This window comes from Mus caroli, unplaced genomic scaffold (assembly GCF_978045245.1).
Source record: "Mus caroli unplaced genomic scaffold, Mus_caroli_1 scaffold_13, whole genome shotgun sequence".
NCBI classification, from domain to species: domain Eukaryota; kingdom Metazoa; phylum Chordata; class Mammalia; order Rodentia; family Muridae; genus Mus; species Mus caroli.
The window spans coordinates 14,777,281-14,805,205 of NW_028227268.1; the positions used below are offsets into that span (position 1 = coordinate 14,777,281).

General features: G+C 46.1%; 1 protein-coding gene and 1 long non-coding RNA gene across 2 annotated transcripts in view; one reads left to right on the top strand and one right to left on the bottom strand.

Annotated features, from left to right (window-relative positions):
- Pitpnc1 (phosphatidylinositol transfer protein cytoplasmic 1) overlaps positions 1-27,925 on the top strand; it is a 265,819-nt gene that overhangs the window by 122,736 nt on the left and 115,158 nt on the right. Inside the window, exon 2 of the mRNA XM_029483564.2 lies at positions 14,550-14,698. Coding sequence (XP_029339424.1) covers positions 14,550-14,698 — 149 coding nt within the window. The remainder of the gene's footprint in view (positions 1-14,549; positions 14,699-27,925) is intronic.
- On the bottom strand, positions 878-16,030 carry LOC115032342 (uncharacterized). The gene is made up of 3 exons (XR_003838012.2): positions 15,790-16,030; positions 13,886-13,989; positions 878-1,572 (listed from the first exon to the last, which is right to left on the bottom strand). It is a non-coding gene; the product is annotated as an uncharacterized LOC115032342 (long non-coding RNA).

The window sequence follows — 27,925 nt, forward strand, 5'->3', positions numbered from 1 at the left end:
TCTGCCTCCCGAGTGCTGGGATTAAAGGCGTGCACCACCACACTTGGCTTCGTATGGTTCTAATAACAATAAGAGGCTATGTAACAAAACTAAGACTCCAGATCTGACCTAAAGAATCCCATGGCTTCTTCTTGATGGTCATGATTCACAAAAGTGAGACCCGATAAGGGAGTGGGGAAACTGGGCCCTTCTACACTGCCAGGGGTAAAGAATTAAATGAGGGCCCAATGGAAGCAGTTTAGGGTGGGGTCCTCAAAACTTGGGTGTTCTTGGGTGAACAGACAGTGCTCAAAAGGAAACATAAACATATATATGATCAATAAGTACATGGGGGGATGTCAGCTTCCTCAGCTGTCTGGGGGATGCAGATCGAAACTACAGGGAGGGAGCTAGACAGATGGCTTAGCAAATCCAGCATCCTCTTCTATCTCTGAAGGCAGTGCATGAATGTGTGTGTACACGCACACACGCACACAAATAATTTTGTTTTCAAGGAAGAAAAACTACATTGAGATTTTGAGATGCATCACACAGAAGGACTGTTCTTAAGGAAATAACAAATGCTGGGGAGGGAGTAGGGCAAAGGCACTCTTGTTCACTGCTGGTGAGAATGGAAATAAGTCCAGCTACTGTGGAAAGCAGTATGGAGGCTCCTGAGAGAACTGAAGAAAGGGCTTTGATGTGATCGGGCTGAACCACTCCTGAGAGCACACCAGATGGGTTCTAAGTCGGCTTGCCATAGAGGTACGCGCACCAAGGTGCCTGTTGCTGTGCTCCTCTGAATCAGCCCAATTCTAGGAACCAGCCTGACAGGTCCATCAACAGACGAATGAATAAAAGATGTGCAAACACAATGGAATTTTATTCAGCTCTGAACAATAATGAAGTTAGGACATTTGCTGGGGAACAGCTGAATTGAGGATCACCGTGTTACATGAAATAAGCCCGGCCCAGAAAGGCAAATAGCACACGATTCTCTCCTAAGCAGCATCTAGATTTAAGAGAACGTGATGACGGAAGAGAGATACTTAACAGCGGGAAGGAGACAGATGATGGATATGGGAGAATGAATGTTACCAGTGTACATTTCACACATGTGTGAATGCCTCATAACGAAACCTTTGTACAATTCATACATAGGAATAATTTTTTAAAAGATAAGTGTAAATGGCCTGTGGGATAACTCTGCTAGTTAAAGGCACCTTCTACCCAGCCCTCCCAAGGTGATGGAGAGACCTGACTCCCATAAGTTGCCCTCTAAGCAGAGGCTCATGCATGTGCACACTCACTGAATACATAGAATATCTTAAGAACTTAAACTTGGAGCTGGAGAGATGGCTCAGAGGTTATGAGCACTGACTGCTCTTCCAGAGGTCCTGAGTTCAATTCCCAGCAACCACATGATGGCTCACAACCATCTGTAATGGGATCTGATGCCCACTTCTGGTGATGATGATGAAAGTCTTTGGGCTCACAGTTCCACGTGGCACAGTCCATCTTGATAGGAAGGCATGGCATCAGGAGCGGGAGGCAGCTGATCTCCCTGCAGCATCACCGGCGCAGCATCACTGGCTGGAAGCAGAGAGTTCCTCCCATCATTTCTCCTTTTCATGGCATCTGTGACTCCCCAGCCCATGGAATGGTGCCACCCACATTTAGGATATGGTTTCTCACCTAGTTAACACAGTCTAGTCTTTCCCTCATGGGCATGCACTGACAACTGTCTCCTAGACCATTCTTGATCCTGTCAGGCTGATAATCAATATTAACAACCACAGGTCTATGAAGACTCCCATGCCTGGGGAACCAGGTCCCTCCTCCAAAACAGGGCGAAGAAAGCCACTGGAACCTTCCAGCCTCAGCACTTCAGATTGAACTTGTCATCCCCTCTCCCCCAGTCACCGTGAAGTGACTTGAACCACAGTCCACGTGCTCCACCAAGCGATTCTGTAGCCTGCAGATACTCTCAAGATGGCGGCTTGAATCTCTCTTTCACATTAAGAACCACCACTGTTTGACCACACTCACCAAGTGTTTCTCTTTGCATTCCATTTCCCTTCCTGCTCTCCCAAGGTTTCCTAGACATGGAACTGCAAGCCTACATCTGCCCCTAGCTGTTCTTCAGCTCCTATTGACTTCCCTAGTCACCCAGAGAGAGGGTTTCGTAAGTCCTCGGAGGAGCCAGTTGTTTTACAAGCAGCTTCTTTTGTTCTAAAAAGACCCTGTTTAGCCTAATGTGAGGGTCTCTCCCTTGGGAACACTTGAGAGCAGGCTGAGGTACGAAGATGAACACTGACAAAGCAGGCATAAGTAAAGGCGCAGGTCCTGGAAAAGCCCCATCTTGATAAAGACTCCTTCCCGTCTTGGGATTGGCTGTGCGCCTTTCTTCCGTAGCCAATGCAAGCACCTCGTTTGCTTGCTGAAGGTCAAGCCTGCCATCAGGACCTTCATCTACTTGAGTCAGCATCCACTTCGCATTTGCCGAGAACCACTGGAGAAGTCCGATGACATGTCAGGATTCGTTAGCTGGGTTGCTAGTGTTGTCTTCAAGGCAGAATCCCTCAGGAAACTCATCTTTGACCAACACAGATGTAGGGTTGTTTATGAATTTGTCACAAAAGTTTTTTTTTTTTTGGTTATGTTTTGTTTCTTAAAGTTAAATGTCAGTAACCCAGCTCCTTTAAAAAAAAAAAAATCTTCCCACCACCTCTTTTCCCTCCTCACGCAGTGACAAGGCTCTACGTAAACAAGGCGCCTGTGTGGACTGCTTATAAAAGTGCAGAGGAAGAAAAATTGATGGCGAGCTGATAGATGAAACCTGAGCTGAGGGTTGGATTTTCCTTATGGGATCAGATATTGGTTTTTTTGTTTTTTGTTTTTTGTTTTTTTTTGTTTTGTTTTTTTTGTTTTTTTTTTTTTTTTTTTGTGGTTTATTGACCTGGCAGAGTGATATCTGAAGGAATACCCAAGGGTGTCTGTCACTTGCCTCACCCCTGTCACGCCCCTGCTTCGCCCCCGTCCCACTCCCGACCCGTCCCCACCTCCTTTTCTAAACTTTCCTGTCTGCATGGAAAATCTACACTTAGAATCACAGAACCTGGAAGACAAAGGGGTTAGTGAATCATTTCCTCAGGCTGGGCAGAACACACCAGGTTTAAAGCACTTTCCCCTAAGGAGTGAGAAATGGGACCGCTCGTCAGGTAAAGAATGTCTTGGGGAAGCTGCTCTTGGTGGCGCACGCCTTTAATCCCAGCACTCAGGAGGCAGAGGCAGGCGGATTTCTGAGTTCGAGGCCAGCCTGGTCTACAAAGTGAGTGCCAGGACAGGCAGGGCTATACAGAGAAATCCTGTCTCGAAAAACAAAAAAATAAAAATAAAAAAATAAAAAAGAATGTCTTGGGGAGAACAGGCTAAGAAACAGCTAAAGAGGGGGCTGCTGAATGGGACCGAAGCAAGTAAGGACCGTGTTCCCGCGCCCGGTGTTAGGCTGGAGTGACCAGAGTGCATCTGAGCAAAATTCATCACCTTCCTTTCTGCCAGGGTCACTGCCACAACTTGGCACAGTCAGCTCCACGTCACTAGGGAGCATCCGCAGTGTGACTCCTCTAGAAAGTGCGAGGTCTCAAGGTTCGAGGCAGCCAGGCAGACTCTGTGGGCAGCCATTGTCTGTATCTTCTGTCCTTTGATTTCAACACTTTCACATAAGATCTCTAACCAAGTTGGGTGCAAAGGTCCCTGTCTTTTTGTGTCTTTTGTCATATGTGGTGCAGGTGGTGCAGGTTGACCTGAAATTCACTGTGTAGCCAAGGGATGACCCTGAACCTGCTGGTCCTCCTGCCTCTACCCTCCCTGTACTGGAGTTACAAATGTGCACCACCACATCCAGGTGTATTTGGTGCTGGGAATCAAACCAGGTCTTCATGAAAGCTGGGCAAGCATTCTGTCTACTGAGCTATAGCCCCAGACTGAACAGTTTTTCTCTTTTCTCTTCTCTTCTCTTCTCTCCTCTCCTCTCCTCTCCTCTCCTCTCCTCTCCTCTCCTCTCCTCTCCTCTCCTCTCCTCTCCTCTCCTCTCCTCTCCTCTCCTCTCCTCTCCTCTCCTCTCCTCTCCTCTCCTCTCCTCTCCTCTCCTCTCCTCTCCTCTCCTCTCCTCTCTCTCCTCTCCTCTCTCTCCTCTCCTCTCCTCTCCTCTTATCTTCTCGTTTTCTTTCTTCTTTCTTTCTCTTCTTCTTTCTTCTTCTCTTCTTCTTCTTCTTCTTCCTCCTCCTCCTCCTCCTCCTTCTTCTTCTTTTTTTTTTTTTTTCCGAGACAAGGTTTCTCTGTGTAGCCCTAGTGGTCCTGGAACTAAGAGATCAGGAGGCTGCCTCTGTTTCCAGTCTCTGGGTGGTGTATCACCACCGCCCAGCCAAATACTCTTTCTTAATCATAGTTTGCTAATTTTATTTTATTTTTAAACTCAGAGAAGGCTCAGAAGATAGGAGCACTTGTACTTTCCAGCAACCTGAATTTGGTCCTCAGCATCTACACTGGGTAGTTCACACTGCTTTGTAAATCACTAACCTGGATTTATGTTACTCCAGCTATGGTGTGTGTGTGTGTGTGTGTGTGTGTGTGTGTGTGTGTGTGTGTGTGTGAGATGCCTTCTTCTGGTTTTTATGGCTACTCACTCACACACATGTTTACATGCACACACTTGTGCACACACATACATACTAAGTAAAAGTAAATAAATAATCTTTTTTTAAAATTTATTTATTTATTATATGTAAGTACAGTGTAGATGTCTTCAGACACTCCAGAAGAGGGAGTCTGATCTCGTTCCAGATGGTTGTGAGCCACCATGTGGTTGCTGGGATTTGAACTCCGGACCTTCGTAAGAGCAATCGGGTGCTCTTACCCACTGAGCCATCTCACCAGCCCTAAATAATCTTTTAAATACAATGAAAAATTACATCATGACTGGATGATTGCACTGACCACAAAAGACATGTTCATAGGCCTTTTCAAACAAGTGATAATAATTGTATAAAGGGAACATACCCAGGACGTGACTAGGGAGATGGCTCAGTGAGAGTGGTTTCTGCCAAGTCAGTTGACCTGAGCTGGATTCCCCAGGACCTACACAGTAGAACAAACACTACATAGAGAGAACCAATATCTACAAGTTGTCCTCTGGTCCCCACACATCTACCATGGCACACACATAAGCCTCCCACTCCCTCACAAGCACAAAAATAAGTAAATGATATGTTTTTTTTTGGGGGGGGGTAGTTTCGAGACAGGGTTTCTCCGTGTAGCCCTGGCTGTCCTGGAACTCACTTTGTAGACCAGGCTGGCCTCGAACTCAGAAATCCGCCTGCCTCTGCCTCCCAAGTGCTGGGATTAAAGGCATGCGCCACCACACCCGGCTTATGATGTGATTTTAAAACATAAATAAAAATAAATAAACACAACCCGAATTGTAACCCATTAACTGTCTCATTGTTCAGTCTCATTACGCCTGTCTGAATTATCGGGTGACAGCCAGGCCAGGGTCACTGCCACAACTTGGCACAGTCAGCTCCACGTCACTAGGGAGCATCCGCAGTGTGACTCCTCTAGAAAGTGCGAGGTCTCAAGGTTCGAGGCAGCCAGGCAGACTCTGTGGGCAGCCATTGTCTGTATCTTCTGTCCTTTCTGACCTTCTGAGGGGTGTCTCTCAGACACTTTTCCTGTAGTCATCTCAAACTCAAGTTCACCTTCCTCAGGGTCTGATGGGTGTTGTATTTTGCTTGGTTTGATTTCTGGCCCGTGGCCGGCGCCTCATTTTCCCGTGTTTCCTGGACCTCTGATGTAATGGCGGCAGGGATGAAGTCCTGGTCCTGAGGGGTACCAGGTAGAATGTGCTAGAGCTAGCTGTAGCAGTTTGTATCCAGGCTGGTGATTTATTGAGCATTTGAATTTGCAAATTTTCCCCCCTATTTGATTCTTACTGTACCCCGTGTGTGCTTTGATTCTTACTCACTGTACCATGTGGGGGTGGGGGTGGGGGTGGGGTTGGTCCCGTTTTGATTGCGAAATAGGATGGTGAAGCTCCTGTCGGGGTTAAGAGGCTAAGTCAAAGGCAGAATAAGGACACTCACTCCATGTTTTCATCTTGACAACCAGGCGCGCCTCCTGCAGGGAAACAATTATCACCTCCTCCGGTGGCCCAGGTAATAGTAGGTCCTGAGGGAGGGAGGTCTTCTCCAACAGCATCCTTGATGACCTGTGGTCCATCTTCAGGCTTGGGAACACTCATACTCTCAGATGGGCCCGATGCCCGACCAGCCACCCCTAGCTCCCAGGTTGGATATGGTAAGATGGGCTCACTTTAAGTCCTAGTGGGTATAAGTTAGAGTCTACCACTTCCAACCTTCAAGCTCCTTTTTTCCACGTTGGCTGTGAGTCTTTACAATCCTGTGTGCATTTGACAGTGACAGCAATTTCAGGTCACATTCTAAGTTCTCAAAGCAGGGATCCCGTTCGTGCATTTTCTAGTTAAAAAAAAAAAAATAGACTCACAGTGGCCATGGTATCTAATACCAATATTCTCAGCACATGGGAGGTGGTGGGTCAGGAGTTCAAAGTTGTCTTAGGCTATTTGGCTAACTACCTAGTTCATTCTAGGCCTGGATGGAATACATGAGATCCTGTCTAAATACGTTTATGACCTTCCTGGTCTACATAGTGAGTTCCAGGCCAGCCAGAGCTACATAGCAAGACTCTGTCTCCAACAAGAAGAATAACAACATGCACACAGAGAAAACAAAATAAGAAAGAAAACAGAAGGAAAAAATAGTGTTTCTAATGCTCAGTGCACAGACACACAAACACACACATACACACACAAACACATACACACACATACACACACACACGCACACACACACATACACACACACACGCACACACACACACATACACACACACAAACACATACATACACACACACACACATATATGAAGTAGATCTCATACTAGGTAGATAGCTACTAGGTGGAGAGCTAAGGCAAGACCAAACTGAACCAGGAAAATAAAATAAAACAGGGTCACTCAACTTTTTGTGTAAGAGGACAGTAAGCAAACACTCCCAAATTTGGAGACCATACCTCTAAGTCTTTTAAAAACACTCCATCATACCACACTATAACATTAAAAAGCCCACGGGATGAGTGAACATGTTTGTGTTTCAATAAAACTTTATTTGAAGGGAGACACCAGCACATAATTTCCCAGTGATACAGCAGGGCTGTGCTGTGGGATTACAGAAGACAGCCATAGCCTCTGGCTTTTGAGACTTGGATGTGAACATCCACACTCTTTGTCTCCTTTCTTGCGTGTAACGTCAGCGTTGAGATCGCTTAGCATGAGGCCTGTAATGGGACTGAATCCTGGGAGGTTAGCAACACTGAGTCAGGAGCTCTCCTGGTGGGTTCCATGAAGCCATTGCTCTACCATGCTCTGTGGTTCATGTACTGAGGATGGAGAAAGATGCAAGGAAGGCTCGTAAAGTGCATTAAGGGTTGTGTGAACAGTATGAGAACATCCTGAGTGCACGATTAGGTCACCATGTGCTCTTCTATTCACACAGCTGTATATGTGGTGGAGGGAGGGAGGGGAAGAGATTGTGCTCAGTCAGAAGGGCATGGAGATTCTTCTGGAAGGATTGTCCAGACAGCCTAGCAGGGAGAGCAGCAGGTCTTGTTCAAGCTAGTCCTGGTTGCACCGGGAAGATGTTGGTAAAGCGCTGACTTGACAGGAGAGTTTGAGATGTAGCCACCCTGGGCATGGAGGACACAGCAGGACTCAGACACACTTCAAGGACAGAAAACCGCATGATATCATGTTCAATTGGGCGGACAGCAACTTCTGCTTATGTTATGTGGTGTCCATTCATTTTCACAGTAAAGGCTAAAGTAAGTTTATATCCTAACTGATCCTCTCATCGGGGGATGAGGCCAACTGGAGTTAGACTAGTGGAGAAAGGGAAAGGGGCCAGGGGATACAGGTATTGGTGGATGGCATCCCCTTGGTCAGTGAAGGGCTTGGAAGATGGTCCTTGCTTCGTTCTGAAACTCAGGCAGGAGCTTGGAATTTCATTGACCTAGAACTTGGGATCTAATGTGTCTTTAGACAAGGGTCCAAGTGAGACTACTTGGTTTGTTTGTTTGTTTGCTTGCTTGTTTTTTTTTTTTTTTGGTTTTTGTTTGTTTGTTTGTTTGTTTGTTTGAGACAGTGTTTCTCTGTGTAGTTCATTCCGTAGACCAGACTTGTCTCTAGCTCAGACATTTGCCTGCCTCTGCCTCCTAAGTGCTGGGATTAAAGGTGTGAGCTACTACTACCTGGGTTATCGTTGGTATGCCATAAATGATTCCTGACCACACTTAGAATTTTTAGTTTCGAGATTCTGTTTCGATTTTATTTCTTTAGAAAATCTTTTGTGTGCATATGCTAGTGTATGGGGTGTGTATGTCTTTGCCTGTTTGTGTGCTGGGTTGTCCATTTGAAAGTCAGGATAGAACTCAGAGCGTTATCCTCATCCTCCATCCTATTTCAGACAAGTTTTCAGACTGTTCATTCCTTTAGAGATTCTGGGAATTCTTTAATCCCTGCTTGTCAGCTTCCCCTCAGGAGTGCTGGGGTGACAGGTTCCTGGGGTTATGACATCAGGTTCTCATGGTTGGGTGGCAAGCCCTTTACCCCACCTTCTCCCACAACCCTTTTTTAAAGGCATGCTGTCACTTTGTAGCCCTAGGTGACTCAAACTGCTATCTCCTCCTCTCCCATTGTCTTAGTCCTGGAATTCTGTTGATACAATGAAGCATCAGGACCAAAAGCGAGTGGGAGAGGAGGAAAGTGATTGTCTGGCTCACAGTTCCATATCTCTGTTCATCATCCAAGGAAGTGAGGGCAGGAATTCAAAGAGAGCAGGAACCTGGAGGCAAGAGCTGAACAGAGGCCATGGAGGGATACTGCTTATAGGCTTGCTCATCATGCTTGCTTAGTCTACCTTCTTAGAGAATTCAGGACCACCAGTCCAGGGATGGCACCACCCCCAATAGGCTGGACCCTCCTGATTAATCACTAATTAAGAAAATGCTCTACAGACTTGCCTATAGTCCAATATTATGGAGGTATTGTTTTTTTGTTTTTTTAAGATTGTATTTATTTGTTTTATGTATATGAATGCTCTGTTTCCATGAACACCAGAAAAGAGAATCAGACTCCATTATGGATGGTTGTGAGCCACCATGTGGGTGCTGGGAATTGAACTCAGAACCTCTGCAAAAAGCCAGTGCTCTTAACAGCTGAGCCCTCTCTCTAGCCCTGGAGGCAATTTCTTAACTGAGGTTCCCTCCTCCTCTCTTGAGACTTTGTGTCAAGCTGATAAAACTATCAGGCATGCTCAACTTCCCTTGTACTTGGATTACAGCCAGGAACTACCAGGCCTGGACCTACACCCATCCCCTTTTAATTAAGGCTTGGGGTTGAACCTTTAAATAGCCCCAAGGCACTCAGTCCTATAGTTAGGACAGCGGGAACTAGTGACATCTTGGTTTCTCTAGGCACATTCTACAGCTTAATTATCTAGGGTCACTGTCAATTAGATTGCTCACTCAGAACCTCAGCTAATTGGTGGTCAGTAAAGCTAAGCTGAGACCGGTTCTTCTACCCTGATACCATCAGAACCCTCTGCTCTTTTGGCCTTAGTGCCTTCATCCAACATTCAAATTGGGTTGGAAATAGAGATCTGGGCATGGGTGTGGAAGAAGAAGCAAGTCTCACAAGGAGGAAATCCTATAGCCTGATACTATTTGGCTCCCAGAAGTCCCCCTGAGCACCCTCACTATATTAGGAAGGATTGTCCTTAGTGTGCCCCCCTATAACTCAACTTCTGAGTCCCTGTCTCTACAATCAAAATGTCAACGGTCTAGATGACCCCAGATGTGCCTTTTTTGTTTAAAAAGAGACTTGTGAGTATATTTGCACGTGTGAACAGGTGCCCATGCCGGCTAGTAGGGAACATCGGATCCCTTGGAGCTGGAGTTATATATGTGGTTGTCAACCACCAGTTGTGTGTGCTGGGAACTGAACTTGTGTCCTATGGAAAAGCAGAAAGTGCACTTAACTGCTAAGCCACCTCTCAGCCTCTGCGCGTGGCATTTTTAGTTGTTTCAAGAACTCTCTGTCCCTCCCTACAACTGAGATACTGTTAGCTACTCATGTCTGAGAGGCAAACTCGGGACTTGATAATAAAACAATAACAGACGACTTCTGGATGGTCCTCTGAGTCTGGTGGCCATGCCAGCAGACGAGGTCTGGTTTTCTTAGGAGGAAAGGAAGGGACAGGACAGCCTTGGTCCATCTCTGAGTCTGGGCTTGTGTGTCCTGGCACCTTCGGCATGTTCCAGTTATTTTCCAACCCCGAGACCGATGCAGTCATAGTGAACTAAGGCTGGTGTCTGCCCTGGGCTGGCCCATGGAGGAGCCACTGGAATGATCAATGAGGCCTGGCAGCTGGGTCCCCATCGGCCACGGTGAATCAGCCGCCCCTGCCTTGCCCAGATCCATTGCTTCTGAGCAGGAAGCACTTGCTCCGAGCCCAGCCAGGCTGACTCGTGTCTGGCTAATGGCTTTCCTGTGTCACACATCGACCTTGGCACCCTACTCGTTTTTTCTGTGTGAGTGGTTTAGAGCTCTTAGAGACAGTGTGGTGGTAGATTTAGCTCTCCTCTAAGCTTTCTAGCGATAGACCTTGGCGGGACTTAGAGTAGAGGAGGCTTCAGACACGGCGCTTCTTGAGGTAAAATGCTGGAGGTAAAACATACAGAACATGACAGTAACTTTTCAAAAATGTTTTTATAAAGTATATATGTATTAGGATATACGTGTGTATTCAAAGGGTATATTATACATGTTATGTAAAATATGTATTATATATGTGTGTGTTATATGTAACATGGCATTTTCATGCATATATGCAATGCATGTTGATCATATTTACCTCCCATGACCCTCTCAGCCTCTCACCTACTCCTGCTAATCTCCTCTCTTCCCAACCAGCCCCTTCGACTTTCATGTCCGTGCCCCTCCCCCTCCCCTGCCCCACTCCCCTCAACTCCTGGTCATCCACTGAGTTTCATTTGGGTTCCTCAAAGGAGCAGGAGTTAGGAGGTATTTACTCATAGAAACATGGGCTCCTGACAAAGTGGCAACACTAAAGAAAATGTCTCTTCCTTTCCCTAGCAACCATTAACTACCTGCAGATCCTTAGAGAGAGGTGGGACCCTGTTCCCACCCCAACCCTGCCCCCTGCCCCTACAGCTACAGATCAAGCCAGGGCCTTGGCTAAGCCAGGCTCAAGCTCAAGTTTCACACCCCCAAGTAATCGCTTCAGAGCAAACTTTCTTCATGTGCATCAACAACCGTCTACCCAGACAGAGCCTTTCATTACTTTGTTTCTGATGTACTAATGGTGTGTGTGTGTGGTGTGTGTATATGTGTATGTGTATTTTGAGGTCAGACTGAGGATAACATTAGCTGTCTCAATCTCTATATATCATCTATTTATTTTAAATTTATTATTATTATTATTATTATTAGTGCCCTGGCATGCATACGATGTATGTGTGCTGGCACCTGTGCCACAGCGTGCATGTGGTGGTAACAGGACAACTTTGTTGAGTCAGTTCCCCTTCCAATCATATGTTGGCTGGCTTGTGTAACAGGCACCTTCACCTGCTGAGCCAGACTCTCACTGACCCTGTAGATTCACATAGGCTGGTGGCCAGCATGCTCCAGCTATCCTCCTGTCTCCACCTCCGTCACACTGATGGGAGTCTAGATGCTCCCCACCCTCAGCCTTCTCAGGGTGGCTGGGGTCTACGCTTGGGACCTTAGGCTTGTGTGGTGAGCTCTGCACTGAGAGCCAGTCCCCAGCTCCTGTGCTGCATTATTAGGTCTGCCAGACAGAGCAGCCCACACTAGATAGTTAAACCACAGCTATTTATTTTCGTTTAAGCCCGGAGATCAGAACCAAAATCAAAGTGTGAGCAAAGCCTTCTTTTTCTGAAGGTTTGATATGGGAGCATCTATTCCGGGCCCCCATCTAATGGCCTATTGAGGCCACTCACTCTTCATATGACCCTTCTCCATCCCTATTTGTCTCTGCTCTACTTTCTCTTTTGTCTAAGGACACCAGTCATGCTGGATCAGTGCCCACCCTGATGGCATCTTTAAAATATATATGATCCTTCAACCATAACACATTAAGTGGGTGGCTTCAGTATCGTTTCATTCCTTTTTGTGGCTGAGTAATATTCCACTGTCTGTGGCCATTGGGTTTTTAAGCATCGTGTCCAAGCAGTTGCTGTGTACCCACTCAGAGTGTGTTCCTCTGCTTATGTCTAGTGGGCCACCTATCTCTCTGGTGTAGTTTCCCCATCCTTGTGGGAAGGCTAACCTTTGGAAACAGAAGTGAAAGCAGCAGTGGGCAGAGGGGAAGCCAGGTCAAGCCTCATATCCTCTGGTTCAGTTTTAAAAATGGATTTCTCTTCCAGCTTCCTCTCCCCTCTTCCTGAGAGTGTCCTGTGCCTTCTCTCCTCACAAGTTCACAAACACACAGTCAAAGCATCTTAAACACGGGCTCGTTCTGGACAGGGCCGTGGCCAGATAGGAAGCCTAACCCTTGGAGAAGAGCCTGATCCGTTGTCATGGTTACAGGGCCTGGTCCCTTGAGCTGGCTGCAGAGCAGAGCCTGTTCAGAGCTTCTTCACATTCCCTTCCATGCACCTGCCTCAGCATGAAAAGAGGGACCCTGGGACAAGAGACCTCTCAGCTTTGGGACCAACCACAATGCTGACTTGAATATTTCAGCTGCCTCTAACGTTAGAATAAATTGGTCTCTTGCACATAGACAGGGGCTCTGCATCCCTGCTAGCCAAGGGCCCTTGTGGGAACAACTGGGCCTCCTCATTAGCTTGCAGAAGAGTTGGGCTTTGGTAGTAATGACTGTGTGCTGGCTCTCACTGACCGTGCAAAGAGGGCCACAGCAGAGTCTGGATCTGTCCCCTACCCAATGGTTATAACCCTCTCCCCCCACCCCTACCCTCACCCCAGAATGTGCCACCTCAGGAATCCATTGGGGAAAGAAGCACCCACTGGCCTTGGGTTGGGCTTTTTGTTTGTTTGTTTGGTTGGTTGGTTGGTTGGTTTGAAACATTATTGTTGCTTTTTTTTTTTTTTTTAATGTACTAAGTTTTTGTCATATGTTTCATACAAGTACCATAGCACATAGGTATGGGTCAAAGAAACTTGCAGGGTCAGTTTTCTTCTCCTACCGTGTGGGTTTCGGGGATCACACTCGTGTCATCGGGCTGGGTGACAAGTGCTCAGACTTGGAGTTTTTGGAGAGGTAGGAAGGAAGGAAAGTTGAACCACCTAGGGGTGAAGGCTGTGCAGAAAATGTCCCAGTCCCCGGTTGCTCCGGGATACCCTTGTAGGGTTGATAGACTCCAGAAGGCCCCACACTGTTAGTAGACTTGGGTGACAGTGACCCAGAGATACCAAGGATATTCTTCAGTGTGGCACAGGATTCTGGAACTTGGGGTTTTAGCTGTAGGATGTGGATGTTTGGAGCTTTTTAGGTATCTAGAGGCCTTCACAGAGCGGCTCCTATTTGTATCTGAGTGGCTGGGGCAGGATTGTCCAGCGTATAGGCAGTGTAGGTCAGAGAGAGAGACAGAGAAACAGAGAGAGGCAGACAGGCAGAGACGGTCTCAAAAAACAGTGGTTCTTGCCTAGCATGAATGAAGGCCTAGGTTCAGTTCCCAGCATCGAGTAAAACAGACTTGGTGGTACTCACCTGGCATCCCGGTACCTGGGGGTTCTTGGAGGCAGAAAGAGCAGACGTTTAATGCCATCCTTGACTTCATGATGAATTTGAGGCCAGCTTGAGCTTTGTAAGACCTGTCTCAAAAACAAAACAAGACAAAGGTGAGGTGGGAAACAACAACAACAGCAACAACTTTTCTCACACTCCTGTCTAGCCACCTGTGAGACCTGCTATTCTAGGCGGGACAAGATGCAAGTGACAGTTAATCCTTTTGCCCAACAATGCTGCCAATTAGCTCCAGAGCCAGGACAGAAATAACACACCTTAGGCTGCCTTTGGCCAAGCCAAATAGGACACCAACTCCCTTTAACCCTATATGTCCAGAATGGAAGTCAAGGCAGACTCTAGTTCTCAGCTTGTGCACGGTCCTTAAAGACCGCTAGAACTCCAGGGAGCTCTTGGTATGGCCGCTCCTACTGTTCTCAGGAATGTTTCTACATTCTGCTCACAGCCGGCCCTCTGCCAGGCTCTAAGGACAGTCACCTTAGACCCCAGTGACTGCTGACTTTTCTCAGCAGAAGGCACCGATGTGATTTGTTGCTGTGTGCCCTGTCATTGGAGGATAGCGTGGGGGATTCGTCAGCGGCAAGCCGAGGCTGACCTCTCTGTCTCCATTCCTCTGTTTGCTCTGCAGTACAAAATCGGACAGCTGTATATGATCAGCAAACACAGCCATGAGCAGAGTGACCGGGGAGAAGGGGTAGAGGTCGTGCAGAACGAGCCCTTTGAGGACCCTCACCATGGCAACGGGCAATTCACTGAGAAGCGAGTGTATCTCAACAGGTAAGCCATTGCAGCTGCGGTGCCCCTCCCACCTGACACCACAGTAAGGTCACTAGAAAGCTGTTATGCCACCCTGACAGCCAGCCATGTTATTGCTTCAAAACCAGGACCATCAAGAAAAAGTGAAGCTTATCTTTGATGGCATAAGAGGAAATCTATGCCTAGGACAGTGCTAACCGGGGTGCAGGACATGGGTGTGCCTTGACATCATAGGGACAGCCTGGACTCTACAGCCTTTGTGGCTATGGGTTTTTATTAGGTTTTCTACATTCTGTCATATAACTAACCAGGAGTCCACTGAGAAAACTAACAAAGTGACCAGAGCGATTTGTGGTGGCTAAGGTGGCTTTCATTTCTCCAAGGAACCCTACCCCTCCTGCAGTCAATTAGTCTCTTTTGGGGGCAGATTATGAACCAGCGCTAACCAAGGCTGTGTTCTCTGCTTTGCAAAGTGTATTTTTTCTTGTCTTCTGTTTGTTTCCTACCAGTGCCACAGTTGGTTTTGAGGACTTGTCTGAGTTTCTTTCCGCTTCACCCCATCCAGCCTTGGCTTTTCTGTTCAGTGCTTTTCCTGGTTAGAATGTTTATAGTGAGGGGTCTGTGAGACAGCTCTGTCAGGAGGGTCCATGCAATGTGAGTACAGAGCCCTGAGCTCAGATCCCCAGCACCTGTGTAAAGAGCATAGCAGGGCCTGTTTGTGATTTCAGTACTAGTGAGGCAAGGACTGGATTATTCCAGGAACTTACTGGCCAGCCAGTCTACCCAGATCAGAGAGCTCCAGGTTCAAGACCCTTTGTTTAAAAAAAAAATGTACACACACACATACATACATATATGGATAGTGGTTGAGGAAGACAGACAATGTTGACCTCTTGCCTCCTTGTACATACACAAACAAAAACACCACAAAGAAAATATGAGATACACTTTTGAAGTTAATTGCCCAGCAAACAAGACTTGTATTAGCCTTCCCACAAGTACATTTACACACATACACACACACACACCTGCTACTGCTGTATCTATCTACTGGCTCATTTGTGACTATTGTGAAGCTTTTCCAACATTAGCTGGACAATTCCCCGACTTACTCGCTGGCCACTGTGAAGTGTCCATCGCCCATCATCCATCGTCCGTCGTCCATTCTCCTCTCCCCACCAGTGACTTGGATGCAGTCATCCACTTCTGAGTGGGGCCGTGCTTAGAGACTTCACGCTTCAAAAGGCTAAACTAGACCATTCTGTCACAAGAAGAGACTTCGAGTCTCATCAGCTGAGTGGAGGGAAGACTTCCAATCCAGTATCTTGGCAGGGAAGGCCCTGGACTGATCAACCGAATCTGCTTTCATCTGCCTGGGGATACAGTACCAGGGAATTCTTGAGTCATGGTGATATGCAAATGAGATGGAGCCCATTCATCTGTTGGACGCTCTGGGTGCTCATGATTTAGAAGCAGTCCAGATCCCAGCCAAATGTTCATCTGCAGGAGTCACTCGGCCCTGGGTATGGCTAGAGACAAATTTCTATGTATTCTTCTCGTCTAGTCTTCTCAGCATGGAAGGTGTCAAACACACAGGGATCACCTCTGAGGAGAAGTGAAGGGCATTCGGGAACTTTTCGGGGACTATGGAAAATTCCATTTCTCAGCTCCAGTTATTGCCGGGGGACTGTCCCCCGCGCGTACCCAAATGAAGAAGAATGTTAGAAGCTTTATAACTTTCCCTCAAGCAGAAGACGTGTCCAGCTGTCTCTGTCATGTCTGTTTTCTCGATCAAAATATACGATATTTATTTTAAAGGAGTCATAAACATTAGTGAGAGGGAAGCGGGTTATAAATAGAAAACGTGCACTTCCAGTAATAGCAACTGGAGAGATTAGCGCCGCCCCCTCCCGCGCTTCCTATGACAAACACAGGATGGAGCGTTACAATACAATGCTTGAGCTTAAAACAAAGAAAGGGAAATCCTTAGTTCCCTGAGTTAGAAGGGAATCTGAACTCACAAGACCGTGGAGGGCTGTGGAAGCCTGGGCCAACCATACCAGAGCGGGAGAGGTTATCTCAGGCCCACAAAGATGGGGGCTGCAGCTGAGAGTCAGGCATGCGCACTGGTTTCGAAGGCTGAGAGGCTCAAACTGAAGAGATGACCCCAGGGTTAAACGTGCATACAGCTGGGCTGGAAAGATGGCTCAGCAGTTAAGAGCACTGACTGCTCCTCCAGAGGTCCTGTGTGTTCAATGCCCAGCAACCACGTGGTGGCTCACAATCATCTGTAATGGGATCGGATGCCCTCTTCTGGTGTGTCTGAAGACTGCAACACTGTATCCTCTTACAGAGGATCATAGTTTGGTTCACGGCACCCATGTCAGGTGGCTCACAATCATTCCGGGTCCAATAGAGTGATGCTTTCCTAGATAACCACACTTGCTGGATTAAAGGCATAAAACTAAAGTATTTTAAAAAGAAAGAACTACTAATGGAGATATTTCCAGAGTTAAAGCTGAAGAAAAAGGAGAAGGGTATGTAGAAGAACGTGGCAAACACCCGGAGGCTGAGCACAGACAGGTTTAAAGACACCGGCAGCAATGCCTAGCCATCCCATGCCTAGCTGTCCCATGTTTGTAGCGTCAAAACAATAACAAGGACAGAAGATAAGAGTCATGTTAATGTAGGAAAGTGCTCCAAGGTGCTAATGTAGTTTAGGGATTGAAGAGTGATGTTGACTGTTTTCATTTGTTGTTTCTTGAGACAGGGTCTTGCTATATAGTTCAGGCTGACTTTGAACTCGCAGAGATTTGCCTGTCTCTGCCTCCCACGTGCAGGGACTAGAGTCGTGCACTGCCCCAAAAGGTAAAAGTAATCTCCATCCAGGGCAACAGGACATAAAGAGTGACTTCTCAGGGAGCACGTGACCAGTTCAGAGGGGCAGGAATCATGGAAGTCCAATTTTGTTGGCAAAATAAGCTGACACGTCCACTCACTTCCCTGCATGACCTAGTTGTGCCCATAAAAATGAGACTGATATTCAAGGCCTTTCTTGTCTGTTCAAAAGGGCCAACATCTGCTTTTGAGAAAGGGAGTGGGTTCCCGAATCATGTTTTCCCGAATTGATTAATGCCAAGGTCATACTTTTATGAGCGAAGACCAGTTATATAAATTATCTCCTGACAGTGTTTTTTTTATGGCTGTATAATAGAGGGACCTCCCAGGATAGAAACAAAAAAGGAGAAAGGGGGAGGAGAAATGGATGACTGGAGGGAGATGAGTGCCGCCCGCTCTGTGAGAGTTGATAATGGAATTGAACAAGATCAGTGCTTAACAGCAAAAGTATAAGAACCTTAGTGATTGGCGATGCGCCTACCTAGCATGTGCCCTGGGTTCTGCCTCCAGAATTACAAATAAAAATATCACACACATTAATTAACTAAGGACATTTTAAAAATCCTATATAAAACATAAGTGTGTCCAATCCCTCAGAAAATAATGATAAACCATCATCCAGATGTGGTCCCTAAATCCATTATATTAACATTAAATAAATCCTCGGGTGTACTTCTCTGCACTAGAGCCGAGACCCCAGCACTTGGTGGTGAGGAGGGTAGGAGGGGCAAGCCATCTTCCCAGCCCCAACAGAGCTATCCTGAGACCCTGAAGAGGAACTTACCAGCTACTCAGTGTGAGAGGCTGCACAGATTAGACTTCCAGTCAGCAATGTAACCGAGCCTCTAGTTCACTGCATACATACATACAAAAACAAATTATAGATCAATAAAACTCCTAAATGTTGAAAATGGTATCAAGTGCAGATAAACATTCTTTATTATTAGCACATTAGGATAAAGCTAATAAGACATAAAGACAAGGATTGGTGATATGATAGCATTAAAATTGAGAGCACCTACATAGCAGAGAAGAATTACAAACTAAAAATAAACCTTTATATAATAGAAGACACCTAAATTTAAAAGTCTATCTCTAACTAGAAGAATATATCTGTAATGTTTGTAGAGCGAGAATTCTGGTATTTAAATGAATAGAAGGTCTTTCTCATCTTTTTAAAAAAGACTTACTTGAGTGTGTGTGTTCCTGTGTGTGTGTGTGTGTGTGTGTATCTATGTGTCTGTGTGTCTATGTGTGTGTGTGTCCCTGTGTTTGTCCCTGTGTGTATGTGCACATGAGTGCAGTGCCAATGGAGACCACAAGAGGGCATCAGTTTCAGATTCCCAGGTACTGGAGTTGAAGGTGGTTGTGAGCTGTTTTATGTAGGTGCTGGGAAGGGAACTTGGCTCCTTTGCAAAAGCACTCTGTATTCTTGACCAGGTTTTGTTTTGTTTTGTTTTGTTAATTAAAAAAAAAAAAAAAACAACATAGAATCCATGGTTTGAAAGTTGAGAAAGGGGTTAGAAATTGGACTCAAAGAAGAGGAAGTATGAATAGTACATACATGAAAAGCACTGGCTTCAGAAGGAGGCTAGGAAACAGATTCAAGCAAGGGCATCTCTTTCCACACACACCAGAGTGACAAGAATTACAGTCTGGTGAGTCTTGGGATTAACAAGGATGTGAGAACACAACCCAGCTTGGAAAGCTGGAGGGAGCTGTACAGAGCTATCACCTCTTTACAGGACCATTGGCAGCGATGGGGAAAGAGGAAAGTGATTCCCATCTCCGTCTAGCTCACAGCAGAATCCTCTCAGAATCACCGTGCTGTGCACAAGAGACAGGCGTCACGCCATCCATCCCACGCCGGCTGCAATGGAAAATAAACTAAAACTATCCAGAGATCTCCGATGGAAATACGCTGTGGTGTAGTTGCCTGGTGGAAAATTCCACTGTGCTTTAGCTTTAATGAAACAGATTTACTCTGACAAATTTCATAAAGTGCAATAGGCAAGCTATAGAAAAATGAGCAGCCAAAAAAAAAAAAAAGTCTGGCTAAATAGCTAGATGGTATTCTTACCATTCTTTTGAGAAATCTATAGCTAGGAAGGATTATGAGTCTAAAATTCTCATTGAGAAGCTTCAATTAGGAAAACTTCAGTCATTTTGCATGAAAGATCATCTTCTAAGATGAAATTAAACAGGCAAAAGTCTTATCTTTGGATGCCCAAATACTGCTTATATGAGAACAGGATAAAGGGCTAGAGAGGTATTAGCCATGCCAGCCTCAGGACCCAAGTTCAGTCCCCATAACGAGCTTTTAAACAAACAACAACAAAACGGGCAGGAGTAGCAGCAAGCATCCATAACCCCAGCATACCTACAATGTTGTGGAAGGCAAAGAAGTAGCAATTACTTGGAAGCTTGCAGTCCAGGAGTTTGTAATACATCAGCAGAAATGAGAGAGATCCTTCTTAATACAGTGGTTCACGAGAACTGACTCCCACACACGTTAACCCTGCCATCCTGAGAGTAGACAGCCCTACACAATACACACACACACACACACACACACACACAATCATTAAACAACCAAAAAATAAATGGGATGAAGCATTGTTGCTTTCTAATAGTATATTTGAAAATAAACCAGTGATTTGGGGGGGAGGGTGCTGGAGTGATATCTGGGCTGTTAAGAGCCCTGGCTGTTCTTCCAGAGGACCTGGCTTCAATTCCTTTTTTTTTTTTTTTTTTTGGCTTTTCGAGACAGGGTTTCTCTGTGTAGCCTTGGCTGTCCTGGAACTCACTCTGTAGACCAGGCTGGCCTCGAACTCAGAAATCCATGGCTTCAATTCCTAATGCCCATATAGCAACTCCAATCTGCCTGTGACACCAGTGCAGTGGATCCAACGCCCTCACACAGACACATATGCAGGCAAAACACCCATGCATAGAAAATAAGTTTTTAAAAACTTAGTGATTTGGTTTCAATAGGAAGCTATTATGCAGTATATACACATAAAATAGATTGTGTCTATGTGTGTGTCTATTAGACATAGGAGTGTAGACATTACCATTGGGCACATCCACTAAAGTAAAGAGTAACTGTCTATAACGTGTATTCGTCCACCTCAGTTCTTTCTGTCTGTTCGTCAGTGGTTCGCTTTTAAATGGAGAGAGACACGCTGTGTGTCGAAGAGGGTGTTACAACAACTAGAAACCCTAAGGATGAAAAGATTCACTGAAGATGATGGAAAGAATAGACTAGGGCTGTGTCACCGTGCTGTTAGACCAACAAGAATTAGCTCTTCATGTGCTTGAAACCCAACATGGCTGACACCAATGGATGGGGATGGCAGGGGAAAACGATGTATGCTCAGTTAATGGGAGAAATTTCCAGGTAGACTAACCATGTGATCGAACAGTTGAGAGCCTTTGAATCAGTTATGGAAACAGCTGGACGATCCCACCAGATGGTGCATTCTGTTGGACAACTCAGGACATACTTTATTATGCCCTCTTTTTATATACTCACAATATGTCTTAGACTTAATCTTGACTTTTCCCTCTGCACGCGTGAGTAACCCAAGAGGCAGTGTCTAATCAGTTTCCTTTACAGAAGTGAGTTGTTTTAGCTTCCTTGGGAGGGTGAGAGGGGGCAGTTCTGCAGCTGTATTTGACATTCAGCTGGTTAGTTCTCGTCCACATTGATCATCTGTAAATTTTTTAATGTGGTCACAGGCTCACAAGTTACCGATGTGTGGAACTTATATGGTGAATTCTCATCCTCATTACATTTTCTCAATAAACGTACTTGGATGCGATAGGGAACATCCCTCATTCCCTGGGCCCATATGTCTTTATTGAGCCTGGTGTCAATGCACACATCTTGCGTCCCCATTTCCTTTATGACAAATTTCTGAATTTCTTTGAGTGCCCGAGGATCATGCTTCTTGAAGACCACTCCATGGATGCGTTTGTGAATGTTGATGGTGTTGTCTTGGGTCACTACCTCATTGATGGCAGAATGGCCCTTCTTCTTCTCAACACCCTTTTTTTGCAGGCCATTCTGCCAGGTCTAAGTTGGAAAGGACCTTTGTATCCTTTTAGACCTAAGACTTTTACTCACTCGGAAGAGATACACCCATACTTGGCTGGAGAGATGGCTCGGCCATTAAAGACTAGGCTCACAACCAAAAATAGAAGAGATAAGCCCTTATCTTTTTGTATGTATGTATGTATGTATGTATGTATGTATGTATGCTAAAGTAATTATTTTAGGCCCATATCTTAGCAACAGGAAGATATGACTTCACAAAAGGGAAAGGAAAAATTGATATGTGAACAGCTTTTCATAGAGGCCTACTCCTCTAATCCCAGTGCTCAGGAGGCTGAAGCAGGAAAATTGAAAGTCCAACCTGGCTAATTAGAACCTGTCTCAAAAGAAATTCATATATCGTACAAGCAGGAGTTGGTAAGTAAGATGGATTCCCATAATCACAAAAGAAAATCAAATCCATTGCTTTGTGGTGACACATGGCCTTGAGCTGCTCCATGTTGACCCATGGTCTGCATGCAAAAGTCATATATGATTGTCATGTGTACATGTAACCTCAGACTTCTTTGTTTTTGTTTTTAAAGAATTATTTATTTATTTTTATGTATATGAGTACACTGTAGCTGTCTTCAGACACACCAGAAGAGGGCATCAGATCCCATTACAGATGGCTGTGGGCCACCATGTGGTTGGTGGGAATTGAACTCAGGACCTCTGGAAGAGCATTCAGTGCTCTTAACCGCTGAGACATCTCTCCAGCCCCTCAGACTTCTTGGTAATCATAAGTCGCCTACCTGTGTGTTGAAATCTTACGCATGCGATCAAGTATAACAGCTTTGGGGGGGGTCCTTTAGGGGTCAAGTCATGGTTCTTGTTTTCTGATCAAGGGAGGGCCCATGGCTGATTGGGTTGAACATTTGTGAATCTGTCTGATTTTTTTTTTATGGGTGTCTTGAGGAAGTTTGACTTGAAGGACAGACTGCCTGTAGCTATGGAGTCCTCGGTACCCATGTCATAGGTTCTATTAGTACATGGACTGTCCTGTGGACCTGAGTTAACAAGCTGGCAGAGAGAGTAGATGCTTCGTTGTATCTATCTGCATGGGTTTGGAAACATCGCCAGTGTATCCATGGGCACGGTCTGGATATATCCAAAGCCCGTGTAACCAGGGCCTACTCTTCAGCTAATGTAGAAAGAAGAAAATTGCTCAAAGGGGAGATAGATTGAGCCATAATTATTATTACCAAGCAAATCTCAGACGCTCATTTCCCAGGGATCAGTACACTTTGGCTGACGTGTAAGGGATCTATCGGGATAAATGGAAGACTGGCCAAAAAGGCAATCTGAGGTTCTATCAGTGAGGCTGCCAGCAAAAGAAAGTCTGTTGTAAGCAGAAAGAACACTTTACTGGAAGGATGTCGGGAACCCACAGAATTTTTCTGGAGCCAAATGAACGGTCAGGAATCAAGGCAGCTCCAGAATGGGCCAAGAACCCGGGATGACAGTGGCCTTTAAGCAGAACCCAAAGGTATCTTCTGTGACCTGCCCCCACCTCTGATGCCTCAGCCTTCACTGCCATAATTGCTGTGGATAACTCCCAACCTCTCCATCCTTGTAGCCCTTGTTCCAAACCCAAACACTGTGATGTACAGACTGCAGGTTAGTTGGCTGAACAAAGAATCATTTCGTAATGACATGATAGTGGAAGGGGCCGTGGATGGGTAGAAAGATGTCTGAAAGGAGGGTGGAAAAAACAGGACACAGGGAAGGAAGAAAATATAGTGTGTTTTCACTCCTGTGAATCTCTATTTAAGAGTGTGTGTGTGTGTGTGTGTGTGTGTGTGTGTGTGTGTGTGTGTTGTGAGGGGGATTGATTGATTGATTGATTGATTGGGGAGGGTGATGCTGGAGTGAATTTGAACAAGGAGCAATGGTGTGTGTGTGTTGTGAGGGGGATTGATTGATTGATTGATTGATTGGGGAGGGTGATGCTGGGGTGAACTTGAACAAGGAGCAATGGTGTGTGTGTGTGTGTGTGTGTGTGTGTGTATGAAAATCTCATGATGATTTTGTATACTAACTACACACAGAGCTATGTAACCATGCTCAGCTTTCAACATGGGCTCATGGGATTTGAACTCAGGTCCACAGGATTGCACAGCAAGCACATTTACCCACTGAGCCATCACTCTAGACTCTTTTGGTTTTGGTGTGCAGGTCTCTTATAACCACACTGTCATCTCTTTACATGCTCTGGCCATTTGTCTATCTTCTTTGGAAGAGTGTCTGTCTAGTTGGGTACCATTTTTCTTAGAAGTCCCTTCTCACTTTCCAGAGGCTACAGGATTATTCCACCCTCCAGCCCTTTTCATAAGGCGAGGGCCCTGTTGGGTGTGACTTACATTTTGGGGTACCTGATGGATTTGGTGGGTTAGGTGTGTTATGATGTATAAGTCCACCACACCAGCACTGTCACAGTACACTTGCTGGTTGTCCTTGGGCCTTAGATCCCGTTCCTTTAACAAAGTAAACAACATTTCTTGGCTCACCTTCATAATCCCTGTTTTCAACTTCATCCATGAGAGGAGACACATTCTGGGGTAGTGATTATAAATAAAACTCTCACCTGGTAACATGGAAGGTGAATATGGTGCTTAATGGTGACTGTCACCTTCGGGGAACCGAAGGTCACCTGAGAGATAAGCCTCTGGACACATCTGTGGGAGATGCCTGAATCCGGTTAACCAAAGAGGTTAATTGAAGTTGAGATGACCAGGCCTCAATGAGGTCAGTACCGTACCATGGGCTGAGGTACCAAGCCTACGTGAGGAAGAGAACCTGACTGAGCACAGCATTTGCCATGAGCTTCATGCTAGCTGCGAAGGAGAGGCCAAAGCTTTTAGAAGTCCTGAATCCTTCCTCTCAGAGGGTGCAGCTCAGCGGCTGGTCCTGTTACTTAGCAACTCTTGCTGCCTTCGTTTGGGCCTCTCTTCCCCATTTCCCCTTCCGGTGTTCTAATAACCTCTTCCAGATCTGCTGAGCAAACTCATGCCACTTCCCAGATCGTCCTCAGAGTCAGCCCCGTGTCCAGCCAAGCGTGTGTGGCTTTGTGAGAGCCTGCTGTCCAGGCAACAGGTGACTGAGAAAGTGTCAGACTCTCTGACCTAATTGCCTATCTCCATGGATTCTCAGAGTAGCTTCGTGGTCATTATTGACTTCTAGATATCCAGGGATGAGCCTCATTCACTAGAAAATATCTTGCAGGACTGAGGAGATGGATCAATGGGTAACGTTGAGTTTGGCTTCCAACACCTATATTAAAAGCCAAATATAGCTGTGTAGCCCACTAACTCTAACAGTGCTGGATGGAGAGTGAAACAGCACTATGGCAACTCACTGGCCACAGACAGGCTCCAAGTTCAGTGAGAGACCCTGTCTCAAGGAATAAGGTAGAGAGTGATAGATCGGGACCCCCAGATCTTTCTCCGGCTCCCCAACATGTCCCACCCTCAGACACACATGCATGTATACCAGGCTCACAAGTACTAAGTATTGTGGTGTTCGGTGTTGTAGTCAGTGGTAAAGTTACTTAGGTATCATGCCAAGATTCTGGTTTCATTTCCAGTTAGTGCTGCAGACACACACACATACTTATACACATACATATATACACATACATGCACATGTATGTACACGTACACATATGGCAGCTTATACCATTCTAGATGTCAGGGCTGCAACAAAGTTCTAGTTGGGAAGGACAGAGAGTGCGCTGTAATTGCAATAGATCAGAATATCATTTTAGATTCTGTGTTCTATATACAAAGTATAAATAACACATCACGCAATCAATACAGGGAGTGTCTTCATGGCTGCGTCATACACGTGTATATTTAAGAAAGCTATAGAAAAATACTATCATGTGTGAGAGACTTCCTCCTAACCTGCCTTTTGGCACCTGTTATTTCCTTCCGTCCCCATCTCATTAACTGGAGAACATGTCAAAAGTACTGCTGCTGCCCACCCTGTCACCTCCATCCCTGCCAACTGCTCCAGTGACATCCTAGTGGGCATGGGGCCAGTGGATTTGTCTCAGCCCTTTAGATACTGCTGATGTGAGCAGTTGGCTCTTTAAAGCTTCCAGCCTGCTGATGACCTCATGCCGTTCCAGCAGAGGCTTCCAAAAGCCTGGACCAGGCTAGCCCCTTCCTTTCCCTACATCTAATGCAAAGTCTCATTAAGACGGGAGGCAATGTTTATGTTCCGATTCAGGGAACTTGGGTTCTGCATAGTTTCTGCATGTGGCAACCCCACCTCCCACAGGGGAGGGCACTCTCATCTGCAAACTCTACCTGTCTGTGTTGCCAAATAGCCACCACAGTAGGAGCACAAACGGGGACTGGGGAGAGAGCACGTGGGGCACAGCACTTGCTGCAGGTGTGTGGACCTGTGTTCAGAACACCTGACTGCAGATCTGTAACTTTAACCTTGTTATGGAAAGATGAGAGGTAGAGACAGACAGACGGGGACACACACACACACACACACACGCAGAGGAGCACGTGCGTGAACAAACATGGGGAGAGTGTTTGGAGTCTGTGAGAAGCATCTAAGGACTATGAAGGCAGAGGCAGTGTCGCCCGCACCAGCACGTTTTCACATTCCAGAGTGCAGCGTTGCTAGGGCTCCAGGCTGCTAAGGTAGGCCATTCTGAGGCTCCGTCCTGGCCCATGTGTGAAGCAAGGACTTAATTCAGACACTCCTCCTTCCTAGAAAAGGAAGCGTGTCCTTCTTTCACATCTGGTAGTGACTTTGAGTGACAGACTCTCTCTCAGAATTGTGGGCTATGTGACAGTGTAGAGCATTTAAGTGACAGGAGTAGCAGGGACTAATTTAATTCCATTTTCCTTTCGGGCCCTGCTGAATCATTGCTGCAAGGAAAGATACATTTCACCTTCTCGGACCCAAATGATTCGAATAACGATGTGTTCTGGGGAAGCTGGGGGCTGAGTGACAGTCTGTTAGTGGACTTGAATAGCCCTGCGCGTTAGTTAGCTCTCTGTCACCATAATCAAATACCTGAGCTAATGAACTTAGAAAGAGAAAGGTTTGCTGTTGCTCACAGTGTTAGAGCTTCTGGAACATGGTAGGGCGGACCAAGCATCTGTGGAGATGCCAGATGTCAGCAGGGGAGGGGGCAGCATCTGTCAGGAACTAAAAAGAGCAAGAGAGCACTGCCACAAAAGACTCCCTCCCTGCCCACAATGACTTAGCCTCCTTTCCCTGAACCACCCTTGACTTTTCCCAATAGTATCCCTCTGGGGACCACGCCCTCATCACTAGGTCCTTTGTGGGACTTTTTTTTTTTTTTTTTTTTTAAGATTTATTTATTATTAGCCGGGCGGTGGTGGCGCTCACCTTTAATCCCAGCACTTGGGAGGCAGAGGCAGGCAGATTTCTGAGTTCAAAGCCAGCCTGGTTTACAGAGTGAGTTCCAGGACAGCCAGGGCTATACAGAGAAACCCTGTCTCGGAGGAAAAAAAAAAATATTATTATATGTAAGTACACTGTAGCTGACTTCAGACACTCCAGAAGAGGGAATCAGATCTCACTACAGATGGTTGTGAGCCACCATGTGGTTGCTGGGATTTGAACTCAGGACCTTTGGAAGAGCAGTCAGTGCTCTTAACTGCTGAGCCATCTCTCCAACCCCCAGGACTTTTTTTTTTTTTAAATATAGGAGTGCACTGAGAATGATTCAAGCCAGAAGAGGTCTTCCGATCCCTTTATAAATGGTTGGGAGCCACCATGTGGTGGCTGGGAATTGAACTCAGGGCCTCTGGAAGAACAGCCAATGTTCTTAACTCCTGCGCCATCTCTCTCCAGTCCTTGGGGTAGGGTTGAGGGGGGGGTGTCTTTTGATATCTTTCATAGTTTCTTTTCCTGTCTCTGTGGTATAACACTCTGACAGAAGCAGTTTGAGAAAGAGTTCAAAATACAGCCCACCATGGTGAGTGAGTGAAGGCAGCGGGGACTGGAAGCATTAGCTTCGTCTCAGCCATAGAAAAGGATGAAGGCGAGCTACTCCTTGGCTCATTTTCTCCATGTATACAGTTCAGGGTTCCAGGAAGGCATTGATACCAGCAACAATGGCAGGTTCGCCTACATCAACTATGGCAATCAAGAGAGTCCCCTGTAGGCAGACCCAAGACGGACAGACTGTTAACACTATCCAGAACATCCAGAGTGTAGCAAACACATCTCAGAACTTGTCACAGATGCCCCTGCCTCTA